The 26,285-nt window shown below is 45.2% G+C and overlaps 1 protein-coding gene across 3 annotated transcripts in view; it reads right to left on the bottom strand.

Annotated features, from left to right (window-relative positions):
• Positions 1-26,285, bottom strand: part of UBN2 (ubinuclein 2) — a 363,995-nt gene that overhangs the window by 129,591 nt on the left and 208,119 nt on the right. For all 3 annotated transcript variants that reach the window (XM_063940410.1, XM_063940409.1, XM_063940411.1), the window contains 2 exons: positions 16,035-16,077; positions 6,517-8,136 (listed from right to left, as the gene is read on the bottom strand). In XM_063940410.1, the coding sequence (XP_063796480.1) occupies positions 6,517-8,136; positions 16,035-16,077 (1,663 nt within the window). The remainder of the gene's footprint in view (positions 1-6,516; positions 8,137-16,034; positions 16,078-26,285) is intronic.

The following is a 26,285-nucleotide window of genomic DNA, read 5'->3' on the forward strand; positions in this document are numbered from 1 at the left end:
GCTGAGATGTGACTTGGGGTAAAAAAGGTGGATTTTCTAGCTGTTGCCGTGGCCACCAGGTCCGATGGACCGACCCCAAATAACTCCTCCCCTTTATACGGCAATACTTCCATGTGCCGTTTGGAATCTGCATCACCTGACCACTGTCGTGTCCATAAACATCGTCTGGCAGATATGGACATCGCACTTACTCTTGATGCCAGAGTTTCGCATATATAGAAATGCATCTTTTAAATGCTCTATAGTCAATAAAATACTGTCCCTGTCAAGGGTATCAATATTTCCAGTCAGTGAATCCGACCAAGCCACCCCAGCGCTGCCCATCCAGGCTGAGGCGATCGCTGGTCGCAGTATAACACCAGTATGTGTGTATATACTTTTTAGGATATTTTCCAACCTCCTATCAGTTGGCTCCTTGAGGGCGTCCGTATCTGGAGACGGTAACGCCACTTGTTTTTATAAGCGTGTGAGCGCCTTATCCACCCTAAGGTGTGTTTCCCAACGCGCCATAACTTCTGGCGGGAAAGGGTATACCGCCAATAATTTTCTATCGGGGGAAACCCACGCATCATCACACACTTCATTTAATTTATCTGATTCAGGAAAAACCACATGTAGTTTTTTCACACTCCACATAATACCCTTTTTTGTGGTACTTGTAGTATCAGAAATATGTAACATCTCCTTCATTGCCCTTAACAAGTAACGTGTGGCCCTAAAGGAAAATACGTTTGTTTCTTCACCGTCGACACTGGAGTCAGTGTCCGTGTCTGTGTCGACCGACTGAGGTAAAAAGGACGTTTTAACGCCCCTGACGGTGTTTTAGACGCCTGGACAGGTACTAATTGGTTTGCCGGCCGTCTCATGTCGTCAACCGACCTTGCAGCGTGTTGACATTATCACGTAATTCCTTAATTAAGCCATCCATTCCGGTGTCGACTCCCTAGAGAGTGACATCACCATTACCGGCAATTGCTCCGCCTCCTCACCAACATCGTCCTCATACATGTCGACACACAAGTACCGACACACAGCACACACACAGGGAATGCTCTGATAGAGGACAGGACCCCACTAGCCCTTTGGGGAGACAGAGGGAGAGTTTGCCAGCACACACCAAAAACGCTATATTATACAGGGACAACCTTTATATAAGTGTTTTTCCCTTATAGCATTTTAATATATATATATATATATATATATATATACATATCGCCAAATAAGTGCCCCCCCTCTCTGTTTTAACCCTGTTTCTGTAGTGCAGTGCAGGGGAGAGCCTGGGAGCCTTCCCACCAGCATTTCTGTGAGGGAAAATGGCGCTGTGTGCCGAGGAGAATAGGCCCCGCCCCCTTTTCGGCGGGCTTCTTCTCCCGTTTTTCTGAGACCTGGCAGGGGTTAAATACATCCATATTGCCTCCAGGGGCTATATGTGATGTATTTTTAGCCAGAATAAGGTATTATACATTGCTGCCCAGGGCGCCCCCAGCAACGCCCTGCACCCTCCGTGACCGTTGGTGTAAAGTGTGTGACAACAATGGCGCACAGCTGCAGTGCTGTGCGCTACCTTCATGAAGACTGAAAAGCCTTCTGCCGCCGGTTTCTGGACCTTCAATCTTCAGCATCTGCAAGGGGGGTCGGCGGCGCGGCTCCGGGACGAACCCCAGGGTGAGACCTGTGTTCCGACTCCCTCTGGAGCTAATGGTGTCCAGTAGCCTAAGAAGCCAATCCATCCTGCACGCAGGTGAGTTGAACTTCTCTCCCCTAAGTCCCTCGATGCAGTGAGCCTGTTGCCAGCAGGACTCACTGAAAATAAGAAACCTAAAAACTTTTTCTAAGCAGCTCCTTAAGAGAGCCACCTAGATTGCACCCTGCTCGGACGGGCACAAAAACCTAACTGAGGCTTGGAGGAGGGTCATAGGGGGAGGAGCCAGTACACACCACCTGATCCTAAAGCTTTAGTTTTGTGCCCTGTCTCCTGCGGAGCCGCTAATCCCCATGGTCCTGACGGAGTCCCCAGCATCCACTTAGGACGTCAGAGAAAAGACATTTGCGTTACACTGCTTTTCAGCGCGCAAAGCAAAGTAGGCATGCCACAGTCTGTAATAAATGCATGCACAGGTAGGTTTATGTGCCCTGAGCAAGGTATTGATAACAGTTTATGAAAATCCTTTGTTCCTTAGGATTGATGACTCAAGAGCCACGCCACCAAAGACAGGCGGCCGAGGTCTGGATGGAGACAAGAACCCTGAGACGTAAGGTCCTGTCACTGAGGAAGCAAAAGACAGTCTACAGAGACACTCTGGAGATCAGAGAACCAATGTCTTCTGGGCCAAGCAGGGCCTACCAGAATTAGGTAGCAGGGCCTATTTGAATTTTTCGTAGCACTCAGGGAAGAAGAGAGTTACCGGAGGGAAGATGTACAGTAGGCAAACGTTTACTGAATTGACAGACCGTCTACAAACGCTGCTTGAGTATCCCTGGACTGGAATTCGAACACAGGAACCTTGTGGTTGTGGCCTAAGGCCATGAGATCCACGTCTGGAAGACCCCATCTGTCCACGAGGAGCTGGAAGACCACCGGGTGGAAAGCCCATTCTTCGCTTCCCAGTTGAGTACACCTGGCATGAACACCGCTGATAATGCCGGGAGATGTAGTTGTGCCGTTGTCTGACTGTACTTGGACAGGTCTGCCCTGAAAATCTATCCGACCGAGAATCAACACATTCTAACACATTGATTGGCAGCTGAGATTCTGCTAGGCTCCATCTCCTTGGTCTGTTACTGCTCCCCAGCCTGCGCAGGCTGGCATCTGCTGTAACACCCAATTGGAGATCAAGAACAGTCAGCCCTGCTGAGTTTGTGATCTCGGAGCTACCAAGTTAGGAAGAGCTGAACCTCCGGAGTCAGTTATCATTTTGTGACTTGATGCAATGCAGTTGACCGCGCCATTTGGAGATAATCAGTCGCTGCAAAGGGCGAGAATGAAACGGAGCATATTCGGCTATGTCTAATGTTGACATTATAAGGCCGAGAACCTGCATTGCCACATGAACAGACACTAGAGGCTGGTTAAGAAACTGGTGTATTCTGTGCTGTAGTTTAAGAATCTCATCCGGTGACAGGAAAAGTTGTTGACTTTGAGAGTCCAGAAGCGCTCCCAGGTGTATCATCTGCTGTTATAGTATCAGGGAGGAATTTTTCTAATTTATCAGCCAGCCGTGACGTTGTAGAAAGGCTCCTGCCAGTTGTATATGAGTGAGATGGACTGAGTGTGCTAAAAGCAGTATGTCATCCAGGTATGGTAAGATTCTGATTCCCTGACGACGAAGATGTGCTGTCATAACAGCCATGACTTTGGTAAAACTTTTGGGCGCCATAGTTAAGCCAAACTGCAGAGCGCAGAACTGATAATGTTGGTTGCCAATAGCAAACCACAGGAATTGCGGGTGTGATAGTGCAATAGGGATATGGAGATATGAGTCCTGTATGTCCAGGGATACCATAAAGTCCATACGTTCCATGGCCAAAACTATAAACTGCAGGCTTTCCATGCGGAACAGAGACTTTCACAAACCTGTTCAAAGATTTGTGATTGAGAATCGGTTGGTATGACCAGTTTGGCTTTGGTACTACGGACAGTGTGGAATAATTACCTCTGCCTCGCTGAGGTACAGTACATTCAAGCCCGACTGAAGGAAGTCGACCATGGTTTGCAGTATAAGGGCCTTGCTTTGATCAGATAGAAGGACTGTGGTAAAGTACTGGTGAAGGGGAGGACTCTTGAACAAGAAGGTGTACCCGTGAGATACTACTTCCTGCACCCAAGCGCCTGTCCATACCTGCGCAAAGTGCGGAAGCGGTCGCCCAGAGGGAGGCCCGCACAGTCAGGCTGGTCAGGTTTTGTGGTAGGCTGACGTGCAGCCTTGGGCGTAGACGTCTTTGCATCATGTGTTTTTCTTGGAAATACATGACCTTTCGCTTTTCCTCGGGGATAAAAGGTACGCACAGTAGAGATTTTAAGGCGATGAGTCGGAGCTGGTGGTAAAAAGGCTGTTTTGGATGCTGCTAATAATACCACAATTTTGTTCAGCTCCTCACCAAAAAGAATATTACCTGTAAAGGGGAGGATTTCCAACATTTTCTTGGAATCCAAATCTACTTTCCAAGATCTTAGCCAAAGGATACGTCTTGCTAGTACAGATGAGGCCTTTGCCGCTAACACACCGGCATCAGATATCAGCTGCTGACTACATTGGCAAAGCTCTAAGTGCAAGGTGATAACGCACCAGCCAAATCAGCTCATACCAGTCAATTTATATATTGGAGCTGATTGGCTGGTGCGTTTTTACCTTGCACTTATCACCGTTTTATCACTTCTTTATGCCTTCTCCAAAGAAATCAGTTGTATTTTTTGGGTGTGACTTTTGCAAGTCTGTGTGTGTATAAAAAAAACAAATGTATGTACAAACACATCCACGTGTGTGTGTGTGTATATATATATATATATATATATATATATATATATATATATATATATATATATATATACACACACACATACACAGATCCCTGCACTCTCACATAACTCTGCCAACAACTGGGGTGCCTATCAGAGTCCAACCCACTTAGAGGTGGGACCCATAGTACAGTACAAGGTTATCCACCTAGTGGAACAGATAGCACTCTCCAGACTATGGGCCATATTCAATTAGCAGTGATAACGGACTTTTCACGTGAAAAGTCCGGTTTTCGGGTGAAAAACCGGACTTTTCACGTGAAATGCAATTACAGCCTATTCAATTATCCTGGAAAATTTATCGGTGATCATGTTTTCACTAATTTCACTTCACCTTCTCTGAAGCAGGTGAAAAGTTGGGAAAAGTCACTATTTTAAGGTAAAAATGTTTGGATATGGTACAGAACTCCTGGGACACCCCCCTTTATGACTAATTAGGCACGTTGAAGTTTTTAATTATTTTTAATTGGCCAATAATGACATGTCATTTTTGGGGTGAAAAAGTAAAAAGTGATGGAAATTGGGGTTCAAGGTATGGGACAGGTATATTGGGGTGCTTTATGAGTGGGACAGGTGTTTTTTAGGCTTGCAGATGGGAGTAATCGGTCTGTTTCCACTTTTTTTTTAAAGTACCCTAAAATGACCCAAATATATACTTATACCCATTTTCATGTACCCCAAATTTAATGAGAGCATTTATTTTGCTCAAAAAAACTTGCTTTCTATCATTTTTTTGCATTTAAAAAAAAAATGCATATAACCGCCATTTCACACAATTTAAGTCCCCAAAAACTCTCTAATGTGATCTCTAACACACTTCTCTTCTGTTTTCCTATGTTAGTTTAGCATTTTTTGGGGTACAGGCTGATTTCCCCATTTTCACCTGCACTTTTCACTGCAAGAATTTTCACGTGAAACCCGGTCGGAATTGAATAGGTCGAAAAAAGGAGCGTTTTCGCGGCAATTTTCGTCCGATTGTCGCGAAAATTTTCGGGCGGAAAATTGCCGCAAATTTGCGAAAAATTGAAAAACGGAGCGTTTTCGCTGCAATTTTCGGCCGATTGCCGCGAAAAAATTCCGCGCGAAAAATTGCCGCGAATGTGCGGATAATTGAATACCCTAGTTTATCTCAATTTAACCAGCAAAGAGTATTTAATAAAGGTAATCTCACAGTTCCAGTGTAAAGTCCAATTCCGACGTTTCGGTCCACACCAGGACCTTTGTCAAGGAGTTACAGCATGGTCACAGCAGACATCAGCACAGCACGGTCAGCATAAATGGGAACTGTTGTTACAACAGTTCCCATTTATGCTGACCGTGCTGTGCTGATGTCTGCTGTGACCATGCTGTAACTCCTTGACAAAGGTCCTGGTGTGGACCGAAACGTCGGAATTGGACTTTACACTGGAACTGTGAGATTACCTTTATTAAATACTCTTTGCTGATTAAATTGAGATAAAGTCTGGAGAGTGCTATCTGTTCCACTAGGTGGATAACCTTGTAATATATATATATATATATATATATATATTTATATACACACACATATACATACATACACACAAATACAAACCACTTCACATTATATACACATTTGGTTATACGTATATAATGTATTCCTGCTGCATAAGTAAATGCAGCAGGAATACAACCTAAGGCAAGTAAAAAATTAAGTCATTAGATTTAAACGGAGCACTTTCTAGCTACATTGGCTTAACTTGGTGATTCTCAAACTCGGTCCTCAAGGCGCACTAGCAGTCCAGGTGTTAAGGATATCCATTGCTTGGGCACAGATGGTTAAAGCAAATTACTAAAGTTATGTAACTAATCAACTGGTCTCATTGTGTCTCCGAAAAACAGTAAAGATAAAGGGTTTTAAGTACACGGTTTGCAGTTTTTGGTCAAGCACACACTAATAGATTAACACAATCATTATGATTTTTCAAGTGAACTTATTTACATTCTAAAATGTGGAACTACACTTTTCTTCATTGACTTACCTGCACAGTAGCTGCTGCAACTGGAGAACCTGAGGCAGATGGTTGTCTGTGAGGCATTAGCTGTTTTGTAGCACCCATAGCTCCACTCACTGTTCCCCCAGAAAGGTGAGTCCTATTTGTAACATTGGAATTTTGATTGGCTCTGCTGATGGGTACATTTAGCACAGAGCTAGGAACTGTGGTCTTAATAGGTCCAGATTGTGAATGATTCAGTAATTTAGGAGATAGGCTGGATGATTTTGTAGACTGGATAGGTATTTTTGGAGATTGGCTTTGCATTTTTGGAGATGGACTGGACATTTTTGGAGATGGGATTGGAGACTGTACTGGAGACGAAACTGGAATTTTTGGGGAAGGACTTTGTTGCCTGTTAACAGGAGTGGCTGATTTGGGTGATGAACTAAGGATCTTGGGAGATGCAGAGGGATTTCTGACTCCCTGAATAACCACTGTACCTCGAACAGAATTAATGGGGCTGACCGTGGGCGAAGGACGTCCAACGTTCATTCCACTGGTCAACTTATGATGCTGAGTATTCTGGGAGACAGGAGTACCTGAACTGGAAGAACTAGGAGATGTGGTAGGCTTGGGTGAAGGGGCCATGGTATAAGGAGACTTGAACCCAGGATTTGAACCTTGTGTACCAACATTTTTTGCCATAAAGTTAGTAGAGGTAGAAGAGGCAGCTGTTCGAGATACTGGTGTATGTTGACTGCTACCTGGAGACGGTGATGGAGGTGGTCTGTAAGAAACTACTTTTTCAGGTGTCTTGATAACAGGTGATGTAGAAGAGATCTGGGGGCTGTTGGTCAGGCGAACAACGGGGTTAGTATGAGATTTACTTATAGTCGCTTGTAAAGGCGTAACATAATTTTGTTGAAGCGGTGGATGGACCTTGACTGCCTGCAAGGAAGAAGAGTTCTGTACTTGTGAAGAGGATGACGAAACATGGGCATATGATGAAGAGGTTAATGGCGCTGAAGTGGATGAAGAGGGAGTGGAGGAGAAAGCACATGCTCCTTTGGCCTGAGAAGCAGAAGAAGCCTTCACTTTAGCAGGTGTAGAGGATGATGAAACTTCAGCTTGCAAAGACCTTTGTATTCCTTGCTGAAGCAGCTTAGCAGGCAGTGGTTCCAATGACACTTTGGGATTCTGAATGGAAGAACCTGCAATGAGCCCAGACACCACTGTTGAATGGGTCGTTACTAGGTCCATGGGTTTCTTTGGTACAGGGGCCGAGTGGCCAGCAATGAGACTAGATGTGTGCTGAGGAGGATCAGCCTTTTTAGGTCCACCTAATGGCAGCTTGCTCATAATAGAAGCTAGTTTTTCCTCTCTCAGGGCAACTCTTGGACGAGAGGTGGGTGTTTCTATGTGAGAACTTGATGCTGCAGCAGATCCATTGTTAAGCACAGCGAGAGCTTCAGAGACAGACTCTAATGAAGGAGTTTTGAAGGAAAGCTCTTCATCCAATGAGTCGTCTAGGCAAATAGTTTCAGAGTTTGGTGTACAAGCAGAGCTGATAGGACCACTAGTAGGTATTACTGCATTCAGAGAAGGGGTACGAACAACTGCAGAGATATGCATGGAAGTCTTCTGCTCCTTTTTAGGGCTTGAATCCTAGAAAGAAGGATAAAGAAAGAGAAATAAACCCACAAGGCTATGAATACGCAGAAAAATAGGATTTTAATTACAGATGGGTCATCCGTTATCTTGACTGTTTCTGCGCCTAGACGGACGTTTAGTCACGCTAAGGAGATAGCTTAGTTTGCGGAGTTTAATCACAGACAGGCGTGTTAAGGAGATACTAGATACTCAGCATGCATTACACATCTCCACCACTGAGTGGCTAATGCTCCACTAACCCAGTACTTTAGATCGTATAGTGGTGGATTTTTTCTACAGCTCTGGCAAATGGTCAGTGACGACTGTAATGTTAATAGATGGTGACCAATGATCAGAAGGTGAGAGTTCTCATAATAAATAAACAGTTTATACAAACGAACATGTTAAAACATTTGTGTATGCAGACCCAAGATTGTGTATGCAGACGCAACTAATTGTGTAAAAGGAAGTATGTACAATGCATAAACACTGTGCTTTTGAAATACATGTATCAGCGTCCAAGTCCCCTAAGGCATAAACCAACACCAATGGGGAGGGGTCACGCTTTGCAGTACTTTTACACATGAAACTGTGAATCTCTCATGAAGCGTCGTGTGCTAGCGATGAAGGCTCCCACCTCCCACGCTGAGGGTCCAGGGTTCGAGTCCTAAAGTGCTATTTTTAAGTGCCTTTTTTTTTTTTTTTTTAATGCGTTCCCGTGACATTCACTTACATATTTTTTTTTCTTTGTAAAACATTCAATGGAAGGGTGCACACAGGTTTCACATAAATCAGAGTAAATCTGCGGGAGCGATTCTTTACCCTAAATGCTTTGCAAAGCTGTTTCCTCGTAATCAGACTTGCTGTGTGGATCCTCTCCGATCTTTGAGAAATCTTCTGATAATTTGCTCTTTGTTTCTGCAGTTGAAAACTTCTGCTGGCCTCACTTGTTCCAGCTCATTTATACAGTTTCTTCTTACAGTATTTGATCAGTAATTCTGTCATTTACTGTTTACAATTATTTTGTGACGCTCCTTCAGCATTGCCCCGTGGCCTGTAAAACCTATGCCGCTGCTCGCTCCATATCAGATTGCTGCCACGTGGTGGGGGTTCACAGGCGGCAGCCATTTTGTCAGTTTGCTATGCGATCGAGTCTGGTGTACCGTAATGTGCATAGACCTCGCTTATCCCTATCGCCCCTGTGTATTTTAGCTAGGGGATTGTGACGCTCCTTCAGCATTGCCCCGTGGCCTGCAAAACTTAAGCCACCTCTCACTCCATATCCTAGCGCTGCCATGTGGTGGGGGTTCATGGGTAGTGGCCATTTTGTCAGTTTGCTATACGGTAGGGTCCGGTGTACCGTAATGTGCATAGACCTCGCTTATCCCTATCGCCCCTGTGTATTTTAGCTAGGGGATTGTGACGCTCCTTCAGAATTGGCCCATAGCCTGCCAAATCTGTGCTGTTACTTGTTCCGTAGCCGAGGGCCTCCATGGGGCAAGGAGTCTCAGGCGGTAGCCATTTCAATTGAGTCTGCCCTGCTACAGAATTGTATGTGTACCGTATAGTGCATAGAACCTTAGCAGTAGAACCACTCCTGAAGCTTTGCCCTGGTTTGCGTGAATAAAAAAAATAATAAAGTGTCTGGAAAAAACTAACATGCATTCGTACTGTAGGAATCGAACCTGGGACTCTAAGTATAGGAAGCGGAACACTTCACCACTTCGCCGTAGACAGATGAATAAATCCATTGGTTTCGATTATGCCGTAATGGCTACGGGATTAGGACGCTAACATACTGTACAATATTCCTAATATCAATAGGCAATAATGAACTTCTAACACGTCCATTTGCGTCAGTGTACACTATTGGTTTTATTTTGCTTTGTCTGCGGGACTTGGACGCTTACATATTCCTAAAGTACTGTAAATTGATCATACTGTATATGCTGTACTATTTGTGTCAGTACTGTATATACTGTATGAAATAATGTAGCGTAATGAGACGCTGTATTTACTGTATGCAGCGTAATGAGACGCATTAGTAAAGTAGTAATTACTATGTATTTCAGTATCTTATTTTACGGGGGACCACATGCATGCGCAGTGGTGATTGTAAAAAGCGACATCTGGTGGATGATCGCAGGTATTACACGTAAAGGTAACGTCAAACGCTCTGTGCGCCTCCGTGCGAATAGGTGTGCCTCTCTGTGACTAGGCGCGCCTCCATGCGATCCGGTACGCTGCTTATGCCCGATCGTGACTAACGCCTCAGCCAGTCAAGATAACGGAGGACCAATCTGTACCTAACGGTAAATCCTTTTCAGGTAGTCCATAGAGGATACTGAGGTTCACATTAGTACCATGGGGTATAAACGGGTCCACTAGGAGCCTTGGGCACTTTATGAAATCAATAGTGTGCACTCCCTCTATGCCCCTCCTACCAGACTCAGTCTAGAAACTGTGCCCGAGGAGACGGCCATATCTTGAGGGAAGGATTCAGAAAAAGATAGTGGTGAGATTCGAACCAGCACACACAAACAAGAAAACCATGTTAATACAACATGAACAAGAACAGCAACAGCTGATCCAACAATAACACTTGCAGGAAACACGAAGCACTGGGCGGGCGCCCAGTATACTCTACGGAGTATGAGAAAAGGATTTACCGGTAGGCAATTAAAATCCTATTTTCTCTTACGTCCTAGAGGATACTGGGGTCCATATTAGTACTATGGGGATGTACCAAAGCTCACAAACTGGGTGGGAGAGTGCCGAGTTTCTTGCAGAACTGATTGACCAAACTGAAGGTCCTCAGAGGCCAAGGTATCAGACTTGTAGAACTTAGCAAATGTGTTCGAACCAGACCAAGTAGCTGCTCGGCAGAGCTGCAAAGCTAAGACACCCTGGGCAGCTACCCAGGAAGAACCCACCGACGAGTAGAGTGGGCATGAACCGATTTAGGAACAGACAAACCTGCCGCGGAGTAAGCATGCTGGATAGTCAGCGTGATCCAGCGAGCAATAGACTGCTTAGAAGCAGGACACCCAATTTTCTTGGGATAATTGAGCACAAACAGCGAGTCTGATTTTCTGTGACGACCTGTCCCGTTTGACACAGATTCTCAAAGCCTTATCAACATTCCAGGGACTTTGAAGTAGAAGAGGTGTCAGTAATCACCGGAACCACAATAGGTTGGTTGGTGTGAAACGCAGAGACACCACCTTTGCAAGAAATTGCTGACGAGTTCTGAGTTCAGCACTATCTTCATGAAAATTCAAATAGGGGTTCTTGTGAGACAAGGCCCCCAAGTCTGAAACACGCCATGCCGAAGCCAAGGCCAATAGTGTGACAGTTTTCCATCTTAGAAACTTTACAGTCACCTCCTGTAAAGACTCAAACCAATCCGATTGCAGAAAATGCAACACCACGTTAAGATCCCAAGGTGCCTGGGAGGCACAAAAGGTGGTTGGATGTGCAGAACTCCTTTCAAGAAGGTCTGAACCTCAGGAAGGGAAGCCAACGGTTTCTGGAAGAAAATGGACAAGGCCGAAATCTGGACCTTTATGGAGCCCAGGCGCAGAATTTCAGCTGGTTCATCTTCTACAGAAAAAGCAGAAGATGACCCAGCTGAAATTCTACCACAGGAAATTTCCTGTTCTCATACCAAGAGACGTATTTTCTCCAAATCCGGTGGTAATGTTTAGACGTTACTCCTTTCCTGGCTTTGATCAAGGTAGGAATTACCTTGTCTGGAATCCCTTTCTGTGCCAGAATTTGACGCTCAACCTCCATGCCATCAAACTTAGCCGCAGTAAGTCTTGATAGACGAATGGCTCCTGTTGTAGAAGATCCTCCCGAAGAGACAGAGGCCACGGGTCCTCCAGAAGTAGTTCCAGTAGATCTTCATACCAAGCCCTTCTTGGCCAGTCCGGAGCAATGAGAATTGCTTGAACCCTTTCCCTTTTTGTTCTTTTTAGAATTCTTGGGATCTACAGAAGTGGTGGGAAGACATACACCAACTGGTAAACCCATGGGGTCACCAGAAAGTCCACCGCCACTGCCTGTGGGTCTCTTCACCTGGAGCAATATAGCTGGAGCTTCTTGTTCAGACGAGACGCCATCATGTCGATCTTTGGAATTCACCACCGACGTGTCAAGCACCCGAACACCTCCTGGGGTGAAGGTCGTGTCTGCTGAGGAAGTCTGCTTCCCAGTTGTCCCCTCTCGGAATGAAGATTGCGACAGCACCACAGCGTGTCCCTCTGCCCAAAGGAGAATCCTTGTCACCTTCCGACATTGCTGCTCTTCTCTTCGTTCCGCCCTGTCGGTTTATGTACGTCACCGCCGTCGCAGTGTCCGACTGAACCTGGATGGCTTGATTTTGAAGAACATGAGACGCTTTCCGAAGGGCATTGTATATTGCTCTAAATTCCAACACGTTGATTGGAAGAATGGCTTCCGCGAGTAACCTCACCGCTGATCGCAAAGTTCCCACAATTGAAGATAATGGAGCAGCTTTGCGATGCGCTGTCTGCCAGCTCAGATGCGCATAGCCAATCAGGAGAGTGCCACAACATGGCGCTCCCTGATTGGCTGAAGGTACCCTCTGTGACAGGAGTCACGGGGGGTCTCAGCATTCGGGGAAAGGGGTCCCATGTGTAAACATGGGACCCCTTTCAGTGCGTGGATCGGGTATGCGGTTTGTTTTTTTGCCAAGTACGTGGATTACAAAAAAAGAACAGGACACACTGGATTTAGGAGAGTATAATTTTATTTTCAGGTACCACGGATTCTACTTGGAGACGTGGACAGAGTCGGCGTGTGAACATAGGTAAGCGTTTGTGTCAGCATGTATGTAATTAAGTTGTACTTTCACGGTGTGTGTGTGTGTGTCCTGTTTTTATTTGGGTATTTTTTTTGCAGTAGAACTACAGGTACCAGCGCCCCCCCCCCCCCCCCCCCCGCATGCTGGTACTTGTGGTTCTCCAAGTACCAGCTTGCGGGGGAGGCTTGCTGGGACTTGTAGTTCTAATGAAAAAAACAATATTCTTTTATCTGTCACTTGGCTATCAGCCCCCCCATCCGCAGCCCTTGGATGGGGGGGGGACGGGGACGGGACACAGCCTCAGGCTTCACCCCTGGCCCTTGGGTGGCTGGAGGGGGGGGACCCCTTGATTTAAGGGGTCCCAACTCCTCCAGGGTACCCCGGCCAGGGGTGACTAGTTGGGGACTTAATGCCACGGCCGCAGGGACCGGTATAAAAGTGTCCCCCGGCTGTGGCATTATCTCTCCAGCTAGTGGAGCCCGATGCTGGTGTAAAAAATACGGGGGACCCCTACGCTTTTTGTCCCCCGTATTTTTTGCACCAGGACCGGACGCAGAGCCCGGTGCTGGTTCTAAAAATACGGGGGATCCCTTGTCCATTTTTCCCCCTGTATTTTTACAACCAGGACTGGCTCAAAGAGCCCGAGGCTGGTTATGCTTAGGAGGGGGGACCCCACGCATTTTTTCCCCCAGGATTTTAACCCATTCCCACCGAAAACCATGCTCTCTCTATTTTAGTCAGTTAAAAAAATATATATTATTTTAAAAAATATATAAATAATAGTTGTCCTAATAAACAAACCAAGTACCTAATCCCTTCTAATATAAATAGATATGCTATTAGCAATAAAAAAAACACACAAAAAAACATGTTTTCAAAAATTTTTAGATTCCGCCAGCAAAGTGAGGCGGAATGAAATTGACGAAGTTACTGTCGAAAAGCACTGTTGTCGAATAGACATTCTTCAAATGAATATACTTTTGTCGAAAAGCCGCATTTTTACCATTGCAGACATGTCGAATTTGTGAACTGTCGAATTTCAAAAAGTCGAATCTGAAAAGTCAGTTTTTTGTTGAAAGGTACTGTATTGCATTGTCGAAAAAAAATTTGTGTCGAAAATGCCCCGTTTTTCGACATTTGCGGCAATTCGACCGCAATTGCATATACCCCATAGACTTAACCACCGTAGCATTGGATATCCACGTATCCAGTTCATCTCCAAAAAGGGCTTCACCTGAGAAAGGTAGACTTTCCATGCCTTTCCTGGAATTCACATCCGCAGTCCACTGGCATAGCCACAAGCCCCTATGTGCCGACACTGCCATGGCAGTAATGCAAGCGCGCGAATTGAGCAATCCAATCTCCTTTATGGCCTCCATCATAAAGTTAGCAGAATCCTGTATATGCTGTAGGAGTCAAATAATCTCCCCCTGGACAAGGAATCTAACCAGTCAATTAGATTACCAGACCATTTTGCAATGGCCCTAGTGACCCATGCACAAGCTATAGTGGGTTTTTGGGCCACCCCCGCCGCTGTGTACAGAGATTTGAGAGTGGTTTAAATTTTGCGGTCTGCAGCATCCTTCAACGAAGCTGCCCCAGGAACAATCTTACGTGACAGCCTGGAAACTGACGCATCCACTATGAGAAAACGGGAAAGATGTAAAACAGTTTTGGAACCTGAAACTTCCTGTCAGGATTAATCCAAGTTGCTTCAAAGAGGGAATTTAATTCATTGAAAGCAGGAAAAGTAGCAGAAGATTTATTTTTTACATTAAAAAAAGGATTCCTCCTCGTCCTGACACCTTGTCAGGAATATGCAAAACCTCTCTTATAGCTTCAATCAGGGCCTGTATTCCCTGTGCTAAAGCTGCAAACCACAGAGTAATGGAGCCAGCCACACAGCGCCCCTATAGCTAAGGTATAGACCTAGCTGGGTCGCCAACTAAAAACCCTTAATAGGGTTAATATACCAAATGATTGCTCTCCCCCCCCCCTTTGCTATGACCCCCTGGTACCACTGAGGTGCTTTGGAGTCTGCATGGAGGAGCTGCACCGTCCAGTCAGGCTGCCTATATAAGCTTGCAGAAAGGAAATGGCGCTGGTGAGCCGATGGATCTGCTCATAGTGAAGGCCGTGCACCATTCTGGGGCTTTTATACTGGCTGAGGTAACTTGAATTAAAACAGTTACAGTGGGTTAGAAGTGCCAGTCGTGGGTAATAAGTATGGCTTCAGCTGCCCCTCACAGCGGTCACTGCCATGTCCCTAAAGCCGGAGTGCAGCGTGCATGCAGCGCTGCGCTCTACCCTCATACCACAATTACAGCCGGCGTACCGCTAACTGGGACGCTGGCCACCTACTCACCACTCTTCAGTCTTCTGACTCTGTTAGGGGTGGCGGCGTGCTGCGGGTCTGTACGCTCGCCGTGGTGGGGTTTACGAATAGGACCCTCAGATGCTCAGTGTCCTGTTGGTGGGGAACGGGACCATTAACCCTAGGGAGGTTGGGCCATTTCCCCCCTAAGTCCCACGAAGCAGGCAGTCTGGTGCCAGCCAGACAGAGCGGCTTGAAAATAATAAAAAGAAAAAGCAGAAAACTCTTCAGGAGCCTCCGAAGTGTGAGCGGCTCCTCCGGGCACATTTCTAAACCAAGTCTGGTAGGAGGGGCATAGAGGGAGGACCCAGTGCACACTATTGATTTCTGAAAGTGCCTAAGGCTCCTAGTGGACCCGTCTATACCCCATGGTACTAATGTGGACCCCAGTATCCTCTAGGACAGGCATGTCCAAACTGCGGCCCTCCAGCTGTTGTGAAACTACATATCCCAGCATGCCCTGACACAGTTTTGCTGTCAGAGAATGCTAAAGCTGTGTCAGGGCATGCTGGGATGTGTAGTTTCTCAACAGCTGGAGGGCCGCAGTTTAGACATGCCTGCTCTAGGACGTAAAAGAAATAAACACTTTTAAATACTGTGCAAGCTAAACTATGCAATGTAAATCTGAACGCTTTGCTGTAGTACTAATACCTATATTCCCAAATAAATTAAAATAAGTGGAAACTTATAGAAGAAATCATTGCAACATACCTTTGCCTTGGGTTTAGGTGCCAAAATAACCTTTTTCTTGGCTCTGTGAAGAAAGCAGAGCATTTTTATTACATTTTAAATGCATCCCTAGTCTTTGCTTATCAAAACCGTGGCAAAATACTTCAAAATGTATTTCATTATTGGTATTACATGGACATGAACTGTATCTTAAATTAGATGCAATGGAAGATGATTTCAGCTATACTTATTTGTGATTTCATTTTAATAAATGACAGAAAAACCTAAGTAGCATTTGCTGTGTAGAAAATAAGTAGTGCAGCACAGTAGCGCATATCGTGACAGAAGTATTTTTATACTAATCTTAAACTATTTTTCTCTAAATAAATTGGTAGACACAGAGGCTGGAGAAATTAAGGGGTTCATCTAGGAGTATGGCATCAGGTATTTAACTCCACCCCCTTCTAACAAGCTACAGAGGACCGAATAAAGAGGAAACAAATGAAGAACAGAAATAATTCTGTTAACATTAAAATAAACAGCGAGAGGTTGGACATGCAGTCGTGTTCATGCTAGACTACTTACGCAGTGTGCCGCTCCCTGCCCAGTTTTAAAAGGCAAAATGACTCTGGGCCTCCTGGCGGTGTCCTGCTGGAACAGCCTGCCCTCTTCTGTCCCTACTCGCGGACCGCTGTGTTCCACGGGTTGGAAAACTTGTGGTGTATCGATCACCGCTGGTAAATAGATGTTGTGTGCATGCACACAGCATCTATTCACAGAGAGGGGAGAGCTTGGGAGGTGCCCAGTACCTCCATAATTGCTGGCCATGTCCCCAAGAGCAGGGCCATGACAACTTTCCAGCAGGCCATGCCCCCTTTTCAGGGGCACGTAGAGATACTGTGCCCACATTTCAGAGCCCTGCCCGCATTCTTGTGGGAACACTAATGCAGTGTACCATAAAGCTGCCTCTATAAGTGGGTATGCTCAGAAGTCCTAGCATCCTTAAACACAAAATATAAAGAACTTGCAAGACTTAGTAAAAGGTAGGTGACCACTTGACCACATCACACCAGGAGGTGCTTGAAAAAAAATCCCATTAGAATGTGCCTTTAAGCTGTGAGAAACTGTTTTCCGTGCCAATGTGTAATCGCCAAAATAATGCATCTTGCAATTGTTTGCTTTGAGGCAAGCCAACTGCACGTCAGCATCATAAAGCACCAAAATATTTACATACGTCTTCAGAGATCTAACAACATACAACAGGAGAACCCTCTTCCTTTTTTCTGTATTCTAGGCACAGTGCTAGCATCAGTGTTCTCACATAGGGTTGTAGAGAGAAAAAAAAAATCTTTAAAGACACTTTTTTTGCATTAATGTTTTAATGATTTTTTACTACTTATTCCTATTACATATGAATATATGTAGACAGATTAAACATTAAAAAATACAAAGTACACTCAGATAGATGAAATTGAAAAGAAGTTAATGTTAAGCATTAGTCCAATTTATTACGGTTCCGGATCAATGGTTCGAACTTTAAAAGGCCGACACGGTAAAAGGAGACAAGTTTTTTTGGTGTGACAGTTTTTCAGTAAACTGACTGGGAACCCCAATTAGTGGACTGCATCACCTTGCATGGCTTGCTTCGTTCGCCATTCTGCGTCCAAGGTGCCTCGGGTCAGCTACTGCTGCGCTCAGCACAGGTTACTATTCCTATTCGTAGTCCACGTAGATGGTAAAGTGTGAAAAAGTAGAAAATGTAAAAACTCATGTCGACTTATCCTGTGTCGACCATTGCCAATAATGGCCAACCTATTGACTGTCAACCTTAGTATTGTTGACCTATAATCCAGACACCCTTATTACTTATAATTCAATTTGAATAGTACAGATTGAGTATCCCATATCCAAATATCCGAAATACAGACTTTTTGAGTGAGAGTGAGATAGTGAAACTTTTGTTTTCTGATGGCTCAATGTACACAAAGTTATTAAAAATATTGTATTAAATGACCTTCAGGCTGTGTGTATAAGGAGTATATGAAACAAATTAATTGTGTGAATGTAGATACACTTTGTTTAATGCACAAAGTTATAAAAAAATATTGGCTAAAATTACCTTCAGGCTGTGTGTATATAAAACAAATGCATTCTGTGCTTAGATTTAGGTCCCATCGCCATGATATATCATTATGGTATGCAATTATTCAAAAATACGGAAAAATCCGATATCCAAAATACCTCTGGTCTCAAGCATTTTGGATAAGGGATACTCAACCTGTAATACAAAATGGAAAATGCAAAAAATTTTTTCAGAGAAAACACAAATGCAGTGGGCATGCCACTGGCGTTAAAACACCTAATAAAAACACTAGTTTAGAGGCCTCTTCAGTTCCCAGTCTGTTTCGAAGCTACACATGAACTAAACCAAAAGTAGAAAAATGATTTCTACACTAGCTAAAGATGTTTAAAACAAGCAACCAGAATGTTGAATACCACCAGGGGGATTCCCTTACCATAAGCTTTTTTTAAAGAAGTCACTACACCGTGCCTGTAGTCGCAGCATTAAAAAAAACAAAAAAATTTTTTTTTTTTTTTTTTTTTTTTAGAAAACAGTTTGGTTTAAACTAGCCAACTCTGCATAGGCGCCAGCTCTGAACCCCTCTGTGCTGCAATTATATCCATGAAGAAAGGTTAACTCCACTGACGCCAGGTTTCAAGAGTCTTAGGGGCAGATTTATTAAGCCTGGTGAAGTGATAAAGTGAAAGGTTAAAAAGCACCAGCCAGTCAGGAGTTGAAAGACTTCCAGATGAAGGCTCCACTCTCCGGCGTGTACGTCCTGACGACTGAGGAAGTCCGCTTCCCAGTTGAGGACTCCCGGAATGAACACTGCCGATATGGCTGGCAGATGGCGTTCCGCCCATTGAAGGATCTTTGACACTTCCATCATTGCTATGCGGCTTCGAGTGCCGCCTTGATGATTTATGTACGCCACCGTAGTGGCGTTGTCTGACTGTACTTGAACAGGCCTGTTCTGTACCTGAGGCAGTAACGCATTGAACACTGCCCGCAATTCCAGAATGTTTATCGGGAGGAGAGATTCCTCCCTGGTCCACCGATCCTGAAGAGAGTGTTGCTCCAACACCGCGCCAGAACCCCGCAGACTGGCATCAGTCGTTAGAAGGAGCCAGTTGGAGATCCAGATCACCCCCCCCCCCCCCCACCCTTTAAGTCCCACAAAGCAGGCAGTATGGTGCCAACCAGACCTGCCTGAAAATAATAAAATAAATGCAGAAAACTCTTCAGGAGATTCCCAGGCGTGACAGACTCCTCCAAGCACATTTTCTAAACCGAGTCTGGTAGGAGGAGCATATAGGGAGGAGCCACCCCACACTATCAATTTCTTAAAGTGCCCATGGCTCCTAGTGGACCAGTCTATACCCCATGGTACTAATGTGAACTCCAGTATACTCTAGGACGTAAGAGAAAAGAATAGACACAACTGCCGATATTAGCGGCAAAATTAGTCCTAAAAATAATACTGTAGGAGACCACAAATAGGTTGAACTCAATGGACAAAATTGTCTTTTTTCAACCTCAGAAACTGTTACTATGTTACTCCAGTTGCTAGAGCGGCTATTGATCCTATTGGAAACCCTGCATATAAATCAATCTTCTGTCGCAAGAAAGCAGCCAGTTACAGAAGTAGTGATAGCAGATCACAGCACCAAATGTTATAAGGAAAGCAAAATAATGGACCCTGAAAGACACCGTGAAGATGGTACAGCATGAGAGAGTTGCTCAACTGAGGCACCACGGAGGGCTTCCCATGAAGGACCTACTGAACGGGTAGAATGGGCCAAGACAGGGAGAGTAGCTTGAGAGTAAGCTTCTGAGATAGTCATCCGAAGCCATATAGCCAACTTTTGCTTATTGGCAGTCCATCCTCTCTTGTGGAATCCGTATAGGACAAAGAGTATCTGTCCTTCTGATATTCACGTAGATCATGGGTCTTCAACCTGTGGCCCTCCAGCTGCTGTGAAACTACATATCCCAACATGCCCTGCCACAGTTTTGCTATTACAGTATGCTAAAACTGAGGCAAGGCATGCTGGGATCTGTAGTTCCACAGCAGCTGGAGGGCCACAGGTTGAAGACCCATGACGTAGATCCTTAATGCATGAACTACGTCCAATGATGCATCTCCCACAGAGAGATCTGGCAATTGTAAGGCCGGAACTACTATTTCTTCATTAAGATGGAATTTTGAGACCACCTTAGGAAGATATCCAGACTTGGTTCGGAAAACCGCTCTGTCTGGATGGAATACCAGAAATGGAGGCGACACAAAAGTCCCCCTAAATCTGAAATCTGATGCTCTTCCAGCGGAAGCATTGCCAGTAGAAAGAGAACTTTAGCCGTCAACCATTTGAGAGTAACCCGTTACAGGAGTTCAAATGGAGCAGTTTGCAGAGCCTTGAGGACTAGTCCTAGATCCCAAGGAGCTCTAGCAGGTACAAACGGAGGTTGAATGTGAAGCATTCCCTGGAAAAAAGTGCGACCATCATGTAAATTTGCAATTTTCCTATATGTTTAATGGAACTATATGTTTAATGCAGGCACTTGTACCTTCAGGGAAGATAGGTGGAGGGTCCATTCCACTTTGAAGGAAGGCTAAGATTCTTGAAACTCTGAAAGACCTTGGGTCATAGTTTCTGGCAAAGCACCATTGATAAACATGACGTATTCGGTAATAGATGCAAGCTGAGGATGGTTTCCTTGCTTTAAATCATAGTTTGAATCAGCACCTGTGAAAAGCCTTTCGCTTTTAGGACTGATGTTTCAAGTGCCACTCAGTCAAAGATAGCCAATCCAGGTGCCTAGAGACAGGGACCCTGAATCAGTTGATCTGGTCATTGAGGCAGTAGGAAAATGGAGTGTCCACAGATAACCTTTGCAGATCCGTGTGCCAATTTCGCCTGTTTGAATACTGGTACCTTGTTGTTCTAACATGAAGCCATATGGTCCATTTCCAGCAGTCCCCATTTGTTTACCAGAATCTTAAAGACTTCCGGGCCCATTCGCCTTCCCGAACGTCCTGCCGACTGAGGAAGTCCGCTTCCCAATTTAGGACTTCGGGTATGACTTTTGCGGACATGGCTAGTGATGAAGTTCTGCCCATGTTAATGTGCAACTTACAGTACTTTCCTTCTTGCCATCAGACAGCAAGTGCCTCCTTGGTGATTGAGGTATGTTGTTGCAGTGGCATTGTCTGACAGAATTTTAATCGGTCTCCATGACGGATTTCCTTTGTCTGGGTCAATGCCATGTAGATGGCCCAAAGTTCCAGGACATTGATTGGCAGACAACTTTCTTCCTTAGTCCAACGACCCTGTAGAGAGTACTGCAGAAATATATTACCATGGTAATAAGTCTGAACTGAATTTGAGATGGTTTTACCATGAGCGGCTGAATAAGGTGATAGTCCCAATAAGACAGTAAGGAAATGTAAAATCACCGCTACAGAGCTGAACGTAATAAAGATATTACATTTATTTATACACAATATGCATAAAATTTATTGTTGCAACGTATTCTAAAAAATGCTTATAAAAGAATGAAAAATATATAAAAAAAAGAAAAAAATTAATAAGGAGGACAAACAATAACACTGCATTGAAAATAAGGATATTGAAAAAGCATAAGCTGGGATTTATATACAAAGTTCATCAGTGGAGGTTGGCCACAGTCCTGGGAAATGCAAAATTGCAAATGTAATTACCAGCTTGTGATGGAAATCGTGACCACTTGTAGCTTGATTGTGGACTCAAGGTAGTCCTATTGTAAGCTCCGGTTGTTAAGCTTAAGAGTAGATCGCAATAGTAATCCCACTTGGGGACATCTAGGCTCACCCCCTTGTAAGTCAAATAGTAATAGTACCCAGCTTCTTCAAAGTGTTTCGCTGTGTGTCACAGCTTTGTCAAGGTGGATAGATTCAGTGCACTTTTTATAGCAGTGCTAATTACCCATGGTACACAGGTGACAATGGGATCAGTACTAAATTCCGCTGGACGGGATCCCGGCGGTCGAAATACTGACGCCGGAATCCCGACCACACAATCCCGACAGGGGTGGCGAGCATTTGTGGACCCGCTGCGCTCGCCACGCTGCGGGCACGGTGCCTCGCTACGCTTGGCACACTAATTTATTCTCCCTCTATGTCGTGGTCACCCACGGAGGGAGAATATGTCGGGATTGTGCCGGTCGGGATTCCGGCGTCAGTATTTCGACCGCCGAGATTCCGTCCGGCGGGATCCTGACCGCATCCCGTGACAATTACACATTAATTCAGCATTAAAAATCTTATGTCCAGCTCTATAATTAAATGATAGAGAAAACATTTACACAGTGTAATTGTATACAGTTGTATTGTCCTAACTACTAAAAATGACCTACTAAGTATGTAACTCTGTTCTTGGTCACATGACCGCCAGGCGCCGTTTCCTGTAATTGGAACGCCATTCATAGATAATTGGATGCGCTACTGAAGTAACGCAATCACATGACCGGACGTGGTCATCGTTCCAATCGCGTATTGCTGAAGTCGCGGGGCTTGTGTCTAGCCTCCGTATCAGGATTCATTGCGGTCACGTGATCAGATCACATGCGTACTGTGGACCAATCATCAACCCATTAAAACTACCATAACATTAATACTCATTTTTAAAACTCATAGGGGTATATGCAATTGCGGTCGAATTCGCGGCAATTTTCGCCGTTTTTTAATTCGACTCAATTCGACAGGTGAATCCCGGAAGGTGGCTTCCGGAATTCACCATATTCAATGAAAAACGGATTCGCCAGAGTCGCGGGCGAAAATCGGCCGATTTGGCGGATTTTGCCGCGATTTTAAAAAACGGTAAAAAAAACGTGAAAAACCCGAAAAAAAAATGGCGTGGGGTCCCCCCTCCAAAGCATAACCAGCCTCGGGCTCATCGAGCTGGTTCTGGTTCTAAAAATGCAGGGGAAAAATTGGCAGGGATCCCCCGTATTTTTAAAACCAGCACCGGGCTCTGCGCCTGGTGCTGGTGCCAAAAATACGGGGGACAAAAAGAGTAGGGGTCCCCCGTATTTTTAACACCAGCATCGGGCTCCACTAGCTGGACAGATAATGCCACAGCCGGGGGTCACTTTTATGCCGTGCCCTGCGGCCGTGGCATTAAATATCCAACTAGTCACCCCTGGCCGGGGTACCCTGGGGGAGTGGGGACCCCTTCAATCAAGGGGTCCGTCCCCCCCAGCCACCCAAGAGCCAGGGGTGAAGCCCGAGGCTGTCCCCCCCCCATCCAATGGGCTGCGGATGGGGGGGCTGATAGCCTTTTGTGATAATAAAAAGATATTGTTTTTTTCCAGTAGTACTACAAGTCCCAGCAAGCCTCCCCCGCAAGCTGGTACTTGGAGAACCACAAGTACCAGCATGCGGGAGAAAAACGGGTCCGCTGGTACCTGTAGTACTACTGGGAAAAAAATACCCAAATAAAAACAGGAGACACACACCTTGATAGTAAAACTTTATTACACACTACCGACACACACATACTTACCTATGTTGACACGCCGACTGCCACGGTCTCCGACGATCCGAGGGTACCTGTGAAAAAATTATACTCACCTTCCAGCGTCCAGAGATAAATCCACGTCCAGAGAGTAAAATCCACGTACTTGTTTAAAAAAAAAAACACGCAAAAACCCGCTCCATACCGGACTAGAAAGGGGTCCAATGTTTTCACATCAGACCCCTTTCTCCCGAATGCCGGGACATCACGTGACTCCTGTCACTGACGTCCCTTCAGCCAATCAGGAAGCGCTACTTCCGTGGCGCTCACCTGATTGGCTGTGCGCTGTCTGTACTGTGACAGCACATCGCAAAGCCGCTCCATTACTTTCAATGGTGGGAACTTTGCGGGTAGCGGTGGGGTCACCCGCCGGTCAGCCGCTGACCGGCGGGTGACCTTACCGCTAGCCGCTAAGTTCCCACCATTGAAAGTAATGGAGCGGCTTTGCGATGTGCTGTCACAGTACAGACAGCGAACAGCCAATCAGGTGAGCGCAACGAAGTTGCGCTTCCTGATTGGCTTAGAGACCTTTCTGTGACAGCTGTCACTGACAGGTCTCATTCGTGGAAAGGTGTCCCATGTGTCAGCATGGGACCCCTTTCAGTCCGGCATGGAGCGGGTGTTCGGTTTGTTTTTTTGCCAAGTACGTGGATTTATCTCTGGACCATGGCTGAGGTGAGTATATTGATCTTTTCTTTTCAGGTATCCGTGGATTCTACATGGAGAAGAGGACCGATGTCGGCGTATGAACATAGGTAAGTATGTGTGTGTCGACGTATGAAATAAAGTTTTACTGTCGACGGTGTGTCCGTCCTGTTTTTATTTGGGTATTTTTTTCCCAGTAGTACTACAGGTACCAGCGGGCCCGTTTTTCTCCCGCATGCTGGTACTTGTGGTTCTCCAAGTACCAGCTTGCGGGGGAGGCTTGCTGGGACTTGTAGTACTACTGGAAAAAACAATATCTTTTTATTATCACAAAAGGCTATCAGCCCCCCCATCCGCAGCCCATTGGATGGGGGGGGACAGCCTCGGGCTTCACCCCTGGCCCTTGGGTGGCTGGGGGGGGGGGGGGACCCCTTGATTGAAGGGGTCCCCACTCCCCCAGGGTACCCCGGCCAGGGGTGACTAGTTGGATATTTAATGCCACGGCCGCAGGGCACGGCATAAAAGTGACCCCCGGCTGTGGCATTATCTGTCCAGCTAGTGGAGCCCGATGCTGGTGTTAAAAATACGGGGGACCCCTACTCTTTTTGTCCCCCGTATTTTTGGCACCAGCACCAGGCGCAGAGCCCGGTGCTGGTTTTAAAAATACGGGGGATCCCCTGTCAATTTTTTCCCCGCATTTTTAGAACCAGGACCAGCTCGAAGAGCCCGAGGCTGGTTATGCTTTGGAGGGGGGACCCCACGCCATTTTTTTTTATGATTTCACCGTTCCAGCATAAAAAAAAAAAAAAAAAAATATTTTAAAAAATATATAAATAATATTTGTGCCTCCAAAAAAAAAAAAAAAAAGTACCTAATCCCTTCTAATATAAATAGATCTGCTATTCCCCCCCAAAAAAACACAAAAAAAAACATGTTTAAAATTTTTTTATTTGTTTTCACCCTCCAAAGTGTGGCGGATTGAAAATGACGAATTTGCTGTCTAAAAGCACTGCTGTCGAATTTCCAAACTTGAATTGAATATGCTTTGGTCGAATTGCAGCACTTGTATCATTGCAGAAAAGTCGAATTTGCAAAAAGTCGAATTTCAAAAAGTCGAATTTTGAAAGTCCGTTTTTTGGTCGGAAAGCACTGAATTGCATAGGCGATTTTTTTTTTGGTCGAAAATGACCCGAAATTCGACAATTTCGGGAATTCGACCGCAATTGCATATACCCCATAGTTTGTTTTCTTATATTAACTTAATATATTAAGCCCATTTTCTCTCCTTTGAACCTGATTTTCCGCATACCAAAGATCAAACAGTCAGGGTACGGGATCCTCCCAGCGGTCAGAATAGCGACAACAGGTTTACTAACGCCAGAATGCTGGCAGGGGGGTGAGCACAGTGAAGCCCCCTGTGGGCTCGCTGCGCTCGCCAAAGGTTCTATTCCCACTCCATGGGTATCATGGACACCCAGGAGTGGGAAATGCTGTGGCGGCACTGCCAGCATTCTGGCAGTCGGGATCCCGGCGTCCGTATTCTGCCTGCCGGGATCTCAACCACTGGCATTCTGACTACATCCCAATCAAACATATATAAGGAGGTTATTATTCACACTTTGTAATATCATGGACTACAGTCTGTCATATAGGTAGGTATCTGACCCGTTGTATGTGGCCTCCCCTGGGACTTTAGATCAATATTATAAATGACTACTAATGCACCCAAACCTTAAGAAAATACAACACATTTTATTTTGTCATACTGCGATCTTGTGGACAAACCAAAAGATGCATGTTCCAATAAATATGTATGAGGATGCAATCCCACACATACATTTTTGCCAATAATTTTACATTTTTTTCCCTTAAATAGAGAATGTAGCAGCACACTATGGTGGTCATTCAGAGTTGATCGCAGCAGCAATTTTGTTAGCAACTGGGCAAAACCATGTGCACTGCAGGAGGGGCAGATATAACATGTGCAGAGAGAGTTAGATTTGGGTGGGGTGTGTTCAAACTGGAATCTAG

The sequence above is a fragment of the Pseudophryne corroboree genome, chromosome 9 (genome assembly GCF_028390025.1).
Source record: "Pseudophryne corroboree isolate aPseCor3 chromosome 9, aPseCor3.hap2, whole genome shotgun sequence".
Taxonomy (NCBI): Eukaryota; Metazoa; Chordata; class Amphibia; order Anura; family Myobatrachidae; genus Pseudophryne; species Pseudophryne corroboree.